The sequence below is a fragment of the Lynx rufus genome, unplaced genomic scaffold (assembly GCF_022079265.1).
Source record: "Lynx rufus isolate CCGP_SWC_20201006 ecotype Redwood Valley unplaced genomic scaffold, mLynRuf1.p SCAF_1, whole genome shotgun sequence".
Taxonomy (NCBI): domain Eukaryota; kingdom Metazoa; phylum Chordata; class Mammalia; order Carnivora; family Felidae; genus Lynx; species Lynx rufus.
The window spans coordinates 202219031-202234981 of NW_025814823.1; the positions used below are offsets into that span (position 1 = coordinate 202219031).

General features: G+C 42.4%; 1 protein-coding gene across 1 annotated transcript in view; it reads right to left on the minus strand.

The window, feature by feature from the left end:
• The window catches only part of PARP8 (poly(ADP-ribose) polymerase family member 8), a 178806-nt gene extending 163434 nt beyond the window's left edge, over positions 1–15372 (minus strand). Inside the window, exons 1-3 of the mRNA XM_047092789.1 lie at positions 15178–15372; positions 14989–15090; positions 13958–14012 (exon numbers count right to left, since the gene is read on the minus strand). Of these exons, the coding sequence (XP_046948745.1) occupies positions 13958–14012; positions 14989–15090; positions 15178–15283 (263 nt within the window). The 5' untranslated portion in view covers positions 15284–15372. The remainder of the gene's footprint in view (positions 1–13957; positions 14013–14988; positions 15091–15177) is intronic.
• Positions 15373–15951: the final 579 nt, after the last annotated feature.

Genomic DNA, 15951 nt, shown 5'->3' on the forward strand with positions numbered 1-15951 from the left:
CTTTGTTCAGTTATTTCTTGATAACAAAATTCATGCTTTTCACTTACGTATACATACATACATATATTGAAAGAAACTTTTTAGCTAACTGCTGTGTAGGAGGAAGTTGTGACATTTATCTGCCAGCATCAGCAAAAGTGAGAGCTTGACCCTCAACAGACTATTGCACTTCATCTCATGGTTACCCTGTGTCACTCGGCCCTGGAACCACCACTTGCCTATTGGGCAAAGCGATGATGCAGCCGTGAAATTAAAAGTTGTTCCCTATAAAAACGACAGCAACAACAGAAAAACGTTTTTCCCTACAGAGGAAATAAGCTCTGAGCCCTTAGAATATTCTGCCTGGTAAGAGTGCTTCCGTATGCCCTAAGTCTTGGGCCATGCAATACCACTTTGCTCAGTTTATGCTAACAAATGTGATGTATGGTGAAACCATTTTTGCTCTGGGAGGCTGGATTCTGAGTAGCTGAGGTCAATTCATAAAGGTGCAACATGCCTTTGTAACTGATCCCTCATAAAAACCCTGAACACCCAGGCTCAGGTGAGCTTCCCTGGTTGGCAACACTTTGCCTGTGCTGTCCCACATCACTGCTGGGAAAATTAAGTGTGTCCATAGGACTCTACTGACAAGACACCTGCAAACTTGTGCCCGTCTCCTGGACTTTGCCCGATGAGCCTTTGCCATTTGGTGATTTTATTCTGTACCCTTTTGCTATAATAAACTATAACTGTGAGTATAACAGCTTTCTGAGCCCTGTGATTCCTTCTAGCAAACCACTGAGCCTGACAGTAGTCCTCAGGACCCAAGCATATTATCAAGTTCAATCCTGAAAACCTTGCAATATTACCGCCATCTCACAGATGATAAAATCAAGACTTTTCAAAGAGGTTAAGTCATTTGGTTATCTAAAAGGAAACCAAATCAATCTGTCCATTCTGTTATACTGCACTGTAATGTTAGGAGTTACAAAGAATGTTTAAAATAATCTTATAACTTTGGGGTGCCTGGGTGGCTCAGTCGGTTATGCATCAACTTCGACTCAAGTCGTGATCTCATGGTTCATGAGTTCGAGCCCCCACATCAGGATCTCTGCTGTTGTCTCCCTCTCTCTCTGCCCCTCCTCAGCTCGTGCACTGTCTCTCTCTCTCTCAAAAATAAACATTTAAAAAAATAATAATCTTATAACTCAACCAACACTGGAAATATTTCCTTTGGAAACTATAAAATGCAATTTCATAAACCCTGAAAAATATTTAGACTACAATTAACCTGTAAACATGGTCCAATTTAAAGCTGGACTTACAAGAATTGTATGTATATCTGTGGTGGTTCTAAAAGCCATAATCATTAGTTTTTTAAACTATGAGGTGTCCCTCACCTGCCTACTCCTCCTGCCCACAAAAACTTTCCAGTGCGATGAAGTTCTCATTACTTTCTATCTTTGAGAACTGTGTGCCTGTGCATGTGTATGTGCATGTTGTGGGTGGGGAGGTGGTTAGGGAGAAAGAAATAGGTATATTATTATTTTCTTAATGTCTGCAAATGCAGTTTAGGTTATTTTTGCATGTTTAGGAGGAAAACTTAAAACGCATTGTAACTTCAACGTGTTGCAGGTATGTGCACACAAATGTCTGTGGGGGCGTCCGTGCATCATGTGTGCAAGAGAGACAACATACACATTTCAAATATGTTTTGTGTTTACGCTCAGTATTCAGCCACAGAAGTATCTGATGGCACCAACTCCTACTTGATTTTATTTGAAAAGTTCACCGGCATTATGTATTTCTACGGCAACTAAAAAATTAACAGGCATAGAATTTCTGTAACAGGTGTTAGTATTTCTTGGAATACTGATTATTTATTGCTTAGTATACTTAGAAAAAACTGATAGAAACATAATTTAAAATGGTGACTGTCTGCTATGTAATTAGCTGCATACTAAATCCATAATATAGGCTATGCATTTTAGTTTTATGCCAAGGCACTTTTATTTAATAAAAATCGTTAATTTTATATTTTCCTAATTCAAATTTACATGCCTGTATCATGTAAAAAGAAGTTCTTAAACTTTCTACAGATCAGAATCCTTATTTAGAAGTTGAAAAAGTCTTGGCAAGCACCTGACTTTTTTTTTTTTTCTGGCTATTTAATAGACTTTCATTTTTAGAGCAGTTTGGAGACAGCACAATTGAGCAAAGTGTACAGAGATTTCCCATATACCCTCTATCCCCCATATGCAGAGCCTCCCCCATGATCAACAGCCCCCACCAGAGTGGTACATTTGTTACTAACGATGAACCCACAGTGACAGATCATTATCACCAAGAGTCCATAGTTTACCCTTGGGCTCACTCTTGGTGTTGTACATTCTATGCATTTGTAAAAATGTATAATGACATGTATGCACCATTGTTATTTTTCGTGCCCTAAAAACACTCTGTTCCGCCTATTCATTATTTCCTGTAACCCCTGGCAACCGCTGATATTTTCACTGTCTCCATATTTTTGCCTTTTCAAGCATGTCATGTAGATGGAATCATACAGTATGCAGCCTTTCGGACTGGTCTTGTTCACTTAGTCATAGGAATTATTTCCTCCATGTCTTGTCAAGGCTTGGTAGCTCATTCCTTTTTAGTGCTAAATAATATTCCATTGTCTGTATGTATCACAGTTGATTTATCCATTCACCAACTGAAGGACACCTTAGATGTTTCCGGGTTTTGGCAGTTTTGAATAAAGCTGCTATAAATATCCATGTGAGGGTTTTGTGTAAACTTAAGTTTTCAACTCCTTTGGGTAAATACAGAGGAGTGTGACTGCTGGACACTGTGGTAAGAACATCTTTATTCTTGTAAGAAACTGCCCAACTGTCTTCTTTTTTTTATTATTATTATTTTTAATGGCTATTTATTTTTGAGACCCAGAGCACGAACTCGGGAGGGGCAGAGAGAGAGGGAGTCACAGAATCCGAAGCAGGCTCCAGGCTCTGAGCTGTCGGCACAGAGCCCGAGACGGGGCTCGAACTCACAAACCAAGAGATCATGGCCTGAACTGAAGTCAAGAGTTGGATGCTTAACTAACTGAGCCACCCAGGCACCCCTGACAAAATGTCTTCTAATGACAGGACAATTCTGCATTTCCACTGTCAATGAATCAAGGCTTCCTGTTGCTTCACATCTTCACCAGCATCTGGTGTTTTCACTGTTCTGAATTTTGGCCATTCTAATAGGTATGTAATGGTAAGTACCTGTATTTTCATTTAAAAGTGCGTCTGAAATGTAACATTTCTGAGAATGTACCCCAAAGACAGGAAATGTCACACTTCTGTTTTAAAAAAAAGCTTCTGCAAAACTCCTGCCCTAAGTAGATTTTTCCATGCCGATTACCTACAGCTGGAAAGGATTTCGTGTATGTTGGACATCAAGAATTGAGAATACTGGAAATTTAACTCTTTTTTAAATGTTTACTTATTATCGAGAGACAGAGAGAGACAGAGCATCAACATGGGAGGGTCAGAGAGAGGGCGAGACACAGAATCTGAAGCAGGGTCCATCCGGGCTCCAAGCTGTCAGCGCAGAGCCCGACGCAGAGCTCAAACTTACAAACCGTGAGATCATGACCTGAGCCGAAGTCGGACACTTAACCGACTGAGCCACCCAGGCGCCCCGAGAACACTGGAAACTTTAAATCAATGACATAGGAAGTCAACACAGAAAGCTCATATTAAATCAAAATGGGGATGGTGATAAAAGAAATGGGTGAAGGGGATCAAAAGGTACAAATTTCTAGTTCTAATTAAGTCATGGGGACATAATGTACAGCATGATGACTACAGTTAATAACACTGTATTGCATATTTAAAAGTTGCTAGGAGAGTAGATCTTAAAAGTGCTTCTCACAAGAAAGAAAATTTTGTAACTATGTGTGGTGACAGATGTTCATCAGGCATATTGTGGTGATCATTCCATACTACATGCAAATATCGAATCATTATGCTGTACACCTGAAGCTAATATGATGCTATATGTCAATTATACTTCATTTTAAAAAGAAAACCAAACTAGTATGATTTTTAAAAAATGAAGTTTAAAATCTTTCTTGGTTGGGGTGCCTGGGTGGCTCAATTGGTTAAGTGGCCGACTTTGGCTCAGGTCACGATCTCAAGTTGGTGAGCTCGAGCCCTGCATTGGGCTCTTTGCTATCAGCACAAAACCCACTTTGGATCCTCTGTCCTCCTCTCTCTCTGCCCCTCCCCTACTTGTGTTCTGTCTCTCTCAAAATAAATAAATAAACTTTTTAAAAAATAAAATAAAATAAAATCTTTCTTGGTCCAAATTTTATCATTTGGGCGTCACATTCAGCCAAGAATATGCAATTCTCATATTAATTGAATTAATTAAATCACCATTCTAGGCTGGTTTTCCCATAAGGATGGACTGCTCCAAAAAGAATCAGGAAAGATTCTGGCTCACAGTGAATTATTCAAACTTTTTTCCTAGCTAACTAAAAATGAATTTGACCATTCACTAGAGAAATCATATCAAATTCTGTGGTGATAATAAAGTGATGACTGCTTGACAGCTAGAGGGCCTTTTTTTTTTTTTTTTTTTTTTTTTCAGATCTAGCTGTGGTGCATTTTAATGAGAAATGATGACAGCACCAGCTTCTACCTTATGAAGTGGATCTTAACATCCTGCTTAGATCTTCACCATAACAATATCTAAGACTTTGTTCTTAAGAAGATCAATGCCACAGAAACATACAGACTGACAAACGTATTATCACAACCATGAATTCACTCAGTTGAGATTCTGCGCACTGACTTCAAACGAAAAACCTACTAGAATTTACTGGATTCTCAGTATCTGTGAGGTTCCACTGGCTTCCCTGAATCACCACAGCTATGGACTATTCATGTGAGAATGGGTCTACTGTTAACATGCATCATTTAAAATATACACCTGGCCCTGAGTCCACAGGAGTACACTTTAAAGCACTGGCTTCATTCTCCATTCATGCGTTACCAAAAGTAAGGTGACTTCCTAAAGTTTAATGGCTGACGCTGTCTGAAAAATTAAAAGAGTCTGCTTTGCTTCCTGACTAATGCTGGAAAAACTCTGAGAAAGATTTTAAAACCCCTTCAGTAAATTTCTCATTTGGTCGCTGGGTGGAAATTGTATAAAATACTTTCATTGATTTCTAGATGTAATTTATCAAAAAAAAAGAAAAACATTGAAATAAATTCCAGATTTCCCTTACCATGAATTTCTCCAAAAGTATATACTCCACCAAAGACTGCTCACTAAGATGCCCTACTGCAGTCAAAGCGGCAGAATTCAAGAGGACATAATGAGTACTTCTGCTACACAAAAATCATTATTTATCTCAAACACTTCCTTATGAGGCTGACTTCTAATCCTGCACCAGACTGGGTCCTGCTGGCTTCAAGGCTGTGAAGAAGAATAGTTGAAAGCCCTCATAAATGGATTCAACACGACTGAGGACAAAGTGACAGACACAGAGAAATAAACCCTCGTACAAAACAGTGAGTGGCACGAAATGCCAAATGCCTTTAACCAAAACTTTCCTGGTCGTAAAGCAAGTTTTATAAAAATCACCAAAAATAAATTCTTCAGGGCTCAATGTGAATCGGCAATTTCTATTTCTACTATACTGCTGTTTACTCAAAAACTATTCTTAATGACTAAGACTCAGAGTTTGCCAAAGTGTTTTCCACAAAACAACTCTCTCAAGACGTTCCAGATCTGTGCTCAAATAAGTCTGAAAAGCCTGAATATTTCATTCACCTCTTGGATATGCATAACGTACAGTAATATATAAAAAGCTCTAAAATGCCAACCATTAGAAAGGTTTAATATTGTTTATCTCAGCATTTCCCAGACATATTTGGCCATACACCTAACACCTAATTAAACAGTTTGGGAATGTTATCACATAATGTAAGAAAAATATGACTGTCGTTTAAGAAGTAGTAGGAAAGGGGCGCCTGGGTGGCTCAGTTGGTTAAGCGTCTGACTCTTGATTTCAGCTCAGGTCATGACCTCATGGTTCGTGGGATCAAGCCCCACGTCGGGCTCTGTGCTGACAGCTCAGATCTGCTTGGGATTCTTTCACTCCCTTTCTTTCTGTCTCTCCCCTCCCCTCAAAATAAGTAACATTTTTTTTTTAATGAAATAATAGGAAATATTTATTGTATTCTAGGCACTCTGCTGGGAACCAGAATTCTAGTCTTTAAACAGAATATTGATTTTTTGTGACTTTTTTTATTTGACTTACATTCGCTCTTTGACACAGCTCTGTCCTTAACAGCATTTTTGTTGTTTTCCAATTCTGTCTGAACTTTTTTCTTCATAGCTGTGAAAGCCTAACAAATGTAAAGTAGTTACATTGAGTCTCTGGCTCCAATCTACACTTTGTGTACAGTAAATATTCTATAAGTGATTCTTGGATTCCTGGAATAATGACCTATACTTGTTTTTTAAACAAAACAATGATGAAAACCCAAATAACTACAGCACTTCTGAGTTGGTTGACAAATCCTAAGGACACTTGCAGGCCATGAGTAAGATCTTTTCCATCTACATTTCAAAATGTTCAGAAAGAAACCCTCTTGGGGAAAGTCTGTTAGCAGCTAGCTTTCTGCTACTTCCTATACAGAGAAAACTGATCTGACTGCACAAAGGTTTAAGTGGATGATTCCCTTTTAAATTTAACATTCTGCTTTAGCATCCCTCCCCCTCCCACCACCATTAATACCAAGAAGGTGTCAGCCATAAACTGGGATGTCACTGACATGCAAATGAACTACACCCAAAACTTGTTGTTGCCATTACTCTGTAATGAACCGAGAACTACCCAGAACTATTCACATTCTCATCCCATCCTCCTCAGATCTCACTTTGTCTTATTCTGTTTGTCCTACTCATGATCTTACTCTATCCCCTTCTTGACCATAAATTCGTCATATATTTTCACAGAGATGCCACCTGTGGTCAAAGAAAAGATTAAATGAACTGGCATTGGTGATAATAAAAATCATGAACATGATACCCAAAGCAAGCGTATTTTGTGACACAGAATCTATCAATCAATAAACCTTCAACAGCTGTGCATGCTTAATGCACTAAATACAACCTGCTGTTGAATGAAGAGACCAGGTCAATAAACAAACAGTGGAAGCCTAAGAAATGCATACGACTGGATAGGAAGGTTGCCCTAGAAAGCCAAGAATGGGGGCTTAAATTTGATATGGAGAAAACTGTGGTCATATTTGAAGGCTTCCATGCAGAAAAAATGCTACGGTTAAATTCATACTTAAAAGAGTTCAGGTATCAATGAACTGGATGGGTGAGGGGCTGTTAATCTAGAATTTTTAAACACTGGGTTAAAGTGACTGACGTAAGTCAAGGTGATCACGGCCGGGACCAAATGTGGACCCTGGGAAGGATGAAGATGCCCACAGTGATTTCAAAGGAAGAGTCAGCAGAGGAGCATATGAAGCGGAAAGAAATGAAGAGGGAGGTGAGACACATGAGACCTGAGGTTCAGATGATGCGATATCAGGGAAAGGCTGGGAAGGGAAGCTTCTTTTAACGAGGAGATCACGAGTTGTTCTGATAGGCTGGGTTGAGTGTCCACCATTTAAGTGAGACAACTGAACAGAAAACCTAAATTATGTCACAATAAAATAGGAATGACAAGCCTTATTTTGTTAATAAAAACCTATTTCTTATTAGCGTTTCCTGAGGGTACATGGAAAATAAGATTTCAAAAATTTAGAGAATGAAAAAGAAAGATTACACGCCAATAACTTTACAATTCCACACTAAGTCAGTGGCAGCTGTCTTAAAGCAAGATTTATCAACTACAGCACAATCTATCCAACAGTAAATCTGTGCAGAGAATTACAAAATATTTTTAGGACTGATAAATTTTCACTTATATGTATTTTTCAAAATGCTGCCGAGAGAAATGATGGGGAATTTAAACGGATCAGCCCAATATTTGTGTAAGGATTCCACAGCCAATGTACATAATTTTCTCACTGTTAATGCTCAGCGCTGGGCTCGGGCACTTTCCTTGCCAACCAGTGGAATGTTCAGTACTGCCCCTGGCTGACATCCCACTAAGCAATCCTTCCCCAACCTCAAACATTCCCAACTATCCTAGTCATGCCAATTCAACCAATGCCCCTCAACCTTACATAAACATTGACTTACACTGAAATATATCCCTACCCTGCTTCATACTAACTGTAGGCTATTTAAATGGCCTAAGCCTAAGTTTCTTTAGCTATAAAATGTAAAATAGCTGACAAATAGCTGACCTACTCGTCTTTGTTGCAAACACAGGATGTACGGTAGGCAAAAGGCATAGCAGAGACTGTGACCAAAAAGATGATTAAGAGTATTATCTTGACCCGTGAAGTAAATGGGGTTTAAATATTTTAGTATGTAAGTTTCAATGAAGTTAAATTTGTGTTAAAAATTGGTGGCTATTTTAGGTCAGTGGTTTTGAAATTCATTTAACAATGAAACCTTTTTTCAAAAAAACCGTACACAGAAAAGAGCCAAAGCAGCTATAGTCTACAAAGGGATGAGAGAGCCCAGATCTCATTCCCTCACTCGGCTTCCTTTGCACTCCCTTCCACCAGGCACCCCAATTTCCAATGTCTGTTCTCAGGGCTCCAAGGAACACACTATAAAAAATAGCAACTGATACAGTATAAGATTATGGGAAGCAAGTCCCCATTGCCAAGAGGAATGCGGTAATTTCTGATTTTAAAAAATGATCATTCTTTCCCTTATGACATCTTAAGGAGCACTTGATAGTTTCAAAATAATTGTGTATTTCAAGATTTCTAGAGTGAGTATGTAATTCTTTCACAATGAAAATTGATTCATCTTTTTCAGATGATCTTTTTCTACTTTGCCACCCTCCCGATGTCCCCATTCCTGCACACCTTTGTACACTCCTCCTTTCTAAGAAAGTCAAAACAAATGCATTTTTGCAATCAAGTAGCTTGTCTCTCTCCATGACATCCCATGAGTAAGAAATTCAACACTGGGAGCCCAGGTGATTTAGGGCCCCCAGAAAATTTGCTTGATCACCAAAGTGCTATTGATTTTTTAAACTGAAATTAAATACTTTTAAGAGTCCAAACTCTCCAGTGTGCCATAGTCTTCATAACTCTCTTCAAATGTTAAGCCACTGCATTATCTTCCTGTCCCCTGAAAGCATTTGAGCATGCCACAGGGCTTATAACTTGGCAAGGCAACTTTTAGATTCTTAAGAGAGTCCACTGCAAGTGACATTACCAGATTTGGGGCTTTTTGAAGTATGTGATCATCTCTATACCTAGTCATTTAGTTAGGAAATTGCTCCCCACCTGCCAAAAGACCTTTTAGCATTCCTATAATGATTGATTCAATATCTACTTATTCAGAAAACATAGTGTACTAAGCAGTGAGCTAGGGGCAAGGGAAAAATGCAGTGAATAGGACAGGCCCTACCTCCCAGAGGCTCAAGGTCAGACAGACGATCAAGTCAAGAGCTTGACTTCGGCTCAGGTCATGATCTCACTGTTCATGAAATCGAGTCCCATGTCGGGCTCTACTCTGACAGCGCAGAACTTGCTGAAGATTCTGTCCCTCCTCTCTCTCGCTGTCCCTCCCCTGTTCATTCAAGCACTCACTCTCTCTCTCTCAAAATAAATAAATAAATAAATAAATAAATAAATAAATAAATAAATATTAAAACAAAAAAACTAAAAGAATAATACAGGGACAGGCAAGGGGATGCCAGGAAAGGCTTCTCAGAGGGGAATTTGGCTTAGCAAAGATCCAACAATGAATGCGGGGAAGGGGTGGGAAGACAGGGTGTAGATGCGTGTTCTGCAGCACGTGCAAAGGCACAGGAGAAAGAAGAGGTAGCATGTGATTGGAGGGATTGCTGACACTATTGTTAGTGTTACACGTGATGTTCTAAAACATTTACATGAACAGAAAATCCTAAAAGATGGGGCGGGGGGCGGGACACACTTCCAAAGATGCCACTCTACCAATGACCACGTGAAAGAGTGTCTGTCCCTACAATAAAAGGTATATGGGTATATATATATATACATATATACACTATATATATGTATATACACTCTGCACATTCTGCCAGATACTAAGTTTCTAACTCATTAGTAATTTCTAACATTAGATTTCTTGTCCTGCAGTCATACTCCTTGATTAGAAAACTCCGTTTAACAAACATTTCCGTATTCTCATATCCTTTCTAAAAGGAAGACATTGTTACATTCTTGGGTGAAAAAAACAGTGAGGTCTCAAAAGAGTATAATACAATCTGGATGTATATACTTTATATGAATACAGACATAAAAACTTCTGAAAGAATAAACTCTACTACTTTAATAGAAGATGGAAAAATCGTGTGTTTCTTTTTGTTTTTTGTTGGCTTATCTCTTCTTTTCAATTTTTTTTTTTTTACTATCAACACTATTTGTGTATTTTTAAAATCTCAGTTGTATCCTCACAATACTTTCCTTGCTAGAAGCTCACAATCAGGGAACCCCCCAGGGTCCCCGGCCAGGCCCATCGCGCTCCCTTGCCCAATCCTCGTCTTTCTTGACTCAGCCTGCTCTCCCATCTCTAGTAGCTGTCACTACCCACTTTACCCTTTCTGTGTCTCCTACCACTAACTGCGTGACCGACGGCAAGTGAGATGAAGGACCAGAAGAACCCCAAACCTTTGTGGGTCTTAAGGATTTTACTGTCCATCGATAAGGGAGAAAGGAGGAGGCAGGAGATCAGAAGCATGACAAGTATGGGGAAGGAATGACTTTTGCATAAACTTCCAAACTGTCTAGAGTTGAGGCCAGACGCTGGCACACCCCTGAAACCAGCAGCAGTGCCGAGAAGGTGCCCATGGCAGGCCCTGAACCACTGACGGCTGTGAAGTTACTCTAAGGAACCCGGGAATCAGAGGTGTTACAAGGAGCATTGCTAGAATAAAGTGATCTAGGCTGCATACATACCATATGTTTTCAAGCACTTGAAGATGGTACTAATAACCAAATTCATAACATTTAACACCTCCTTTCTCATTATTTCTCAATGAAATGACACTAAAACTATCACTCGCAAATAAGTATCCACAGAATCTTTCAATGTTAAAGTGTCCCCATGGTCAAGGAGGCTGAGAAACCTACTGTAGCGCAGGTTTTGGTGTGACAGAACAGGGTTTACTCCATAGCTTCTTCACCAAACTGAGTACATCTCAGCATGTTTCTTAAACTCTCTAAGCCTCAGTTTGTACATCTGAAAGTGAGAAGAAGAATTCCTTGTACCTTCCCATGAGGCAAAACTAACTGAACTCGGTCTCCCAGCTGACCGTCGGCTCTCCCTCATTCCTCACCAAAAGTCGACCGACGCAGCAGAATGGCAAATGTTAACGGGCACTTCAACCTCCACACGAAAGGCCAATTCACTAGGCCACTGGCCAGCCCAGACACAGCTGCCTCTGGGCATTTCCTCTTATCCACAGAAACATAAAACATACACATGTAACAAAAATTCTCAATATTATTTCTTTATTTGAACAGTAGCATGTAAGGTCAACCTTTGCCTTTAGAACAAAGTGTAACTTGTTCTCAGAATGTGTGACACAGAGACAATGGCTTAATTTATCTACAACCTGAACTGAAAATTATTCTTTAAATATGTCCTCAATGGTTTAGAGAAAATGATAGTTAAAGAATTCAAGATAATCATGTACTATCTCTCCTTAAGATTCCCACCTCCTTTCACGGTGAAGTAAGTCTAGCTTACCTGAAAGGACACTCTTAATGGAATATCAGAAGTTGATAAGCACTTTAAATCAAAACAGTGAGATTTAAAAAATTTTAAATGCCCAACTGACATGCCACAATGAGAAATACATAGTATCAGATTCTAATGTAGTTAATGAAAACAATGCATTTTTCTCTTCAGAAAAAAAATGTCTTCTTTGCAATTAGCTATAAATCCATAAAGGATTATCATGAAAGGGATTATGATTATTATACTAAAGCAACCTTTTATATATTGTTTTGGAGAACAAGCTTTTGGGGAGACAAAGCAATCACACCAACAGTCCCAAAGAGTTATTTTTCTTCTTTAACAGACGGTATGTTCTGCAATACAGACACAAGTCCCAGGTATTTAAATCAGAGACAGAAGAAAATACTATCCCTTAATAGGATTACATAGAAAAGGAAACCTCTCTTACTTGAAGAGCAACCGTGGTACTGGTTGCCTACAGTGAAAACTGATGTTATCTTAATTAGTTAATTATTCATCCCAACCCCCCTGGCTTTGCTCCTGGAGGCATTCATACCTTTTCCACCTCTTGCTGTGTTAACACCAGTTCAATAATTTGCTGATAAAGAATCTTACTGCAGCATCTAACAGATCTTAGAGATTAAGTGTCTGGCTCACTCCCTCATTGTACAGATAAGTAAACTGAGCCCAAAAGAACTCAAGTATCTTACTGAAAATAAGCTAGTTATTTGAAAAACCGACCCACAACATTCCCCAGGCCGCACCTCTCACTGGGTGAACAACCTAACTGTGAAACTGACTACTCAAGTAGATATCTACCTGAATAGATATCTGGGAGAGAATGGGAGAGAATGGGAGAGAATGTGTTCAATGGGCCACACAGCGTATTTTAACTGCTAAAATAATCCAAAAGGATATACACCAACCTCCTTGGGAAAGTGAGTGCAGGAGCAGCGTTAATTCAGCTGAATCTCCTCTCGATTATTCTTTTTATTCATAATTACAAAGATGACAGCACCCCAATAAATTAAGAAGTATGGTAATTTCATTCTCTCTCAGTAAGTACACATGTTATATGTGTTATATTTGCAACTAGTTAATCAAATCAATACACCAATCCTGAGGCTTAGGCTGTACATATGGGAAATGTGATAACCGTCTTAATTAAAGCTTTTTTGATATCTAGACTTCAGCACAGATCCTAAGCATTTTAAAGATTCTCACATTAATTCCAACCTTAAAAAATGTATTTACAGAGGAAAGCTTCTTTTGCAATTTGTATGTTCATAAACATTTCCATTAGCTAACCGATATTTTGGAATGTGATCAAATGATACTGCGTGTCATGTCCTAACAGCAAGGCTAAATCTCTGATAGTTCTCACATGTGGCCACTGCTCTTTTAAACCTGTGTCCCAGAAAATCCTAACTTAACAAGTGAAGACAGCAAGTCCTATTTTAATGGCTACCTTTCATTGTAACTCTACTTCCTAAATACAAAATTGGAATTGGACTTCTCTCACACTGTTAACAATCTAGTACTAATATAGGCATCTGTCCTACCTCCCCCTCAAGAGAGAAGTGATACACTCCAGCTACACAGAACTTCCAAATTCTTTCCAAAACTAAATGTGAAAAACAAAATACCACTCCTTAAAAAAAAAAAGTATGGAGAATTGGGAGACTGAATATTTATGTCAACCTTCAGAAAATATGGAAACGTGCAGCCCCAACTCACCAGGAAAATTATTGTGATCGAACTACTTTGTGACATCTTTCATCTTGTATGTATTTCACTTCATACCTAGTATTCCGGTTCTGCACCCGCTTAACTCCATCAACCCCCAAACGTCTCAAGAAGCTACTACAGCAGAACATGAACAGTTCAAGAGTTCTGCTCATTGCCTGTGGCGTGATCTTAGACACACTTGAATCAGGCACATTTATTTCCCCTCTGTTATTCAAAACGGAGGGACCTCAAGTTCGGGATGTGGCTAAAGGACAGCAACAAGAAAAAAAAAAAAAATACCCAAACAAGGAACATGCTAAGAACAAAGGAAACACAAGCCTGTGAACAGGAAATGAAGCAACTCTATACACACAAATACCTTTTGGGGCCGCCAACGTAGGTGAAAGTAAAGGTGGAGTCTGAGTATCTGAAATCTGAAACGGAAAAGTCCTGTTAAAAGCTACCCCTTAACTGGGTTATTAACCCCGGTCAGGACTTGGGCCCCCTATTTAGTGGAGCCAAGGGAAGGCCTGGCGGGGCGGCAGGCGTGGGCAGGAGAGCCGCGCGGTCCCCTCTCCGCGCCACGCCGAAGGGGATGCTGCGCACCCCGGGCCAGGTGCCGCGGGAGGCCGCCCCCCGCAACAAGTGCCGGGTGCCATGGCAACGGCGGGAATTTCCCGGTAGGGGCGGCCGGAAGCTGCCCCCGCGGAGCTCGCGGCTGAGAAAGCAAAATCCGATCCCTCTCCCGGGGGAGCAAAATGGACGAAAGGCGACCCCCAGGCAGGGGAGCAGGGCGCCTCGGAAACCCCGGGAGTCCCTTCTCTTTCCGGGGCAACGCGCTGCCAGTCGGTGGGGACTAGCTGGAGCTGAAGGCGGGGAGACCCGGCCAGCGCTGCCCCCCGGGGGCCTCGGCGCCGGGCGCAGCCAGCCAGCGCAGCGTAGCGCAGCGCAGCGGGCTCCATTCCCGGCCGCCGCCGCTCAGCCCATTGCGCAAACCCGCGGGTCCTCCCCTCCCGGCTCGGCCGCCGCTGCCGAAAGCCCGGAGGCGGGCTGGGACGCTCCGGGCATCCACAAGGGGCTGAAAAGACCACGCACGGCCCCTCCGGCTAGACCCCGGCTCGGGCCACGGTGGTTCTGCCCCCAGAGCTGGTGGCCGCCCCAGACTGGGGGGGAGGGGGAGGGGGGAGCGGGGAAGGGGGAGGGGAGTAGGGGAGAGGCTGGCGCCCCCTCCCCCTTTTGGCTCCCGCTCCCGCTGCAGCAGCTGTTGCCAAATGAACCCCGGAACGGGGACGTGCAACCCACCCCCAGCCCGAGCCACACACGTCGCGGTCAGAAAACTGGGAAGGGGGGCGGCGGGCGGGCAAGGGAAGCTGGCTCTGGGTCGGAGCCTCCGGAAAGGCGAGAACTCACCTGCAAACAGGCAGTCCTTCTCGGCTCTGGACTTCTGGATCACGACGTCGATATCCTTCTGAATTCGCTCTTGCCTTGAACACATCCCCATTAAATAAATCCCTGGAAAAGAAGCAGCCGCTATTTCCACCCCACCCCACCCCCCTCGCACGCTTCCAGCTTTCGCAAATATTCAGTTAAAAATGAAACCTCTGGCCGAGGCAGGGGCTGAAGGCGAAGTGGTTTCGGAAGTGATCCTGGGTGAGAGAGGAGGAGGTGGTGGAGGAGGAGGAGGAGGGGGAGGTCGGCTTTGCATTCCCAGATGTGACCGCCCAGCTGCTGCTCGCCACTGCTGGATTCCAATTTCCTCCCCTCCTGACAATGGATGGTGATGACACCGAGTCTCACTTTCTCCCTCCCCCGCCCGGACCAACGGCCGTGGGGGGCCGAAGGTGCCGGAGACGGCCGGAGTGCGATCACCGGCGGGGCGGCGGGCGCCGGCGAGGGGCGAGCCCCGCTCCGCCTCACGCGCGCACACCCCTCGCGGCCCGCACGCCGGCCTTCCACACCCGCGCACACTCGCGCCCGCGGGCGGCGGCGGCCGTGCCGAGGCTGCTGCTGCAGCGCCGCCCGCTGCAGACCCTCCCGCGCCCAGTCACCGGGTCCCGGCCGCCGGGGTGTGAATAGTATCCGCCATCCCCGGCGCAGGCTAGGCGTCCCCGCCCCGGCCGCCGCTCGCGCCGGGGGCTGAGTGGGAATGTAGGTAGTGAAGACTCCCCGGGGCTCCCAGCCTGCCCCCCCCCTTCCACCACTTTTATGAATTCGACTCCACTTTCGGAAGGGATTATGAGTCATATGGAAAACCCAAACCGGAGTGGCTGGGAGGGAGGGGAAAGGGAAAAGAAAAATCTTTAAAAATCGAAAATAAATAAATAAAACGAACAAATCTTTCCTTCTTGCCCCATCAGGCAAGATGGAAAAAGC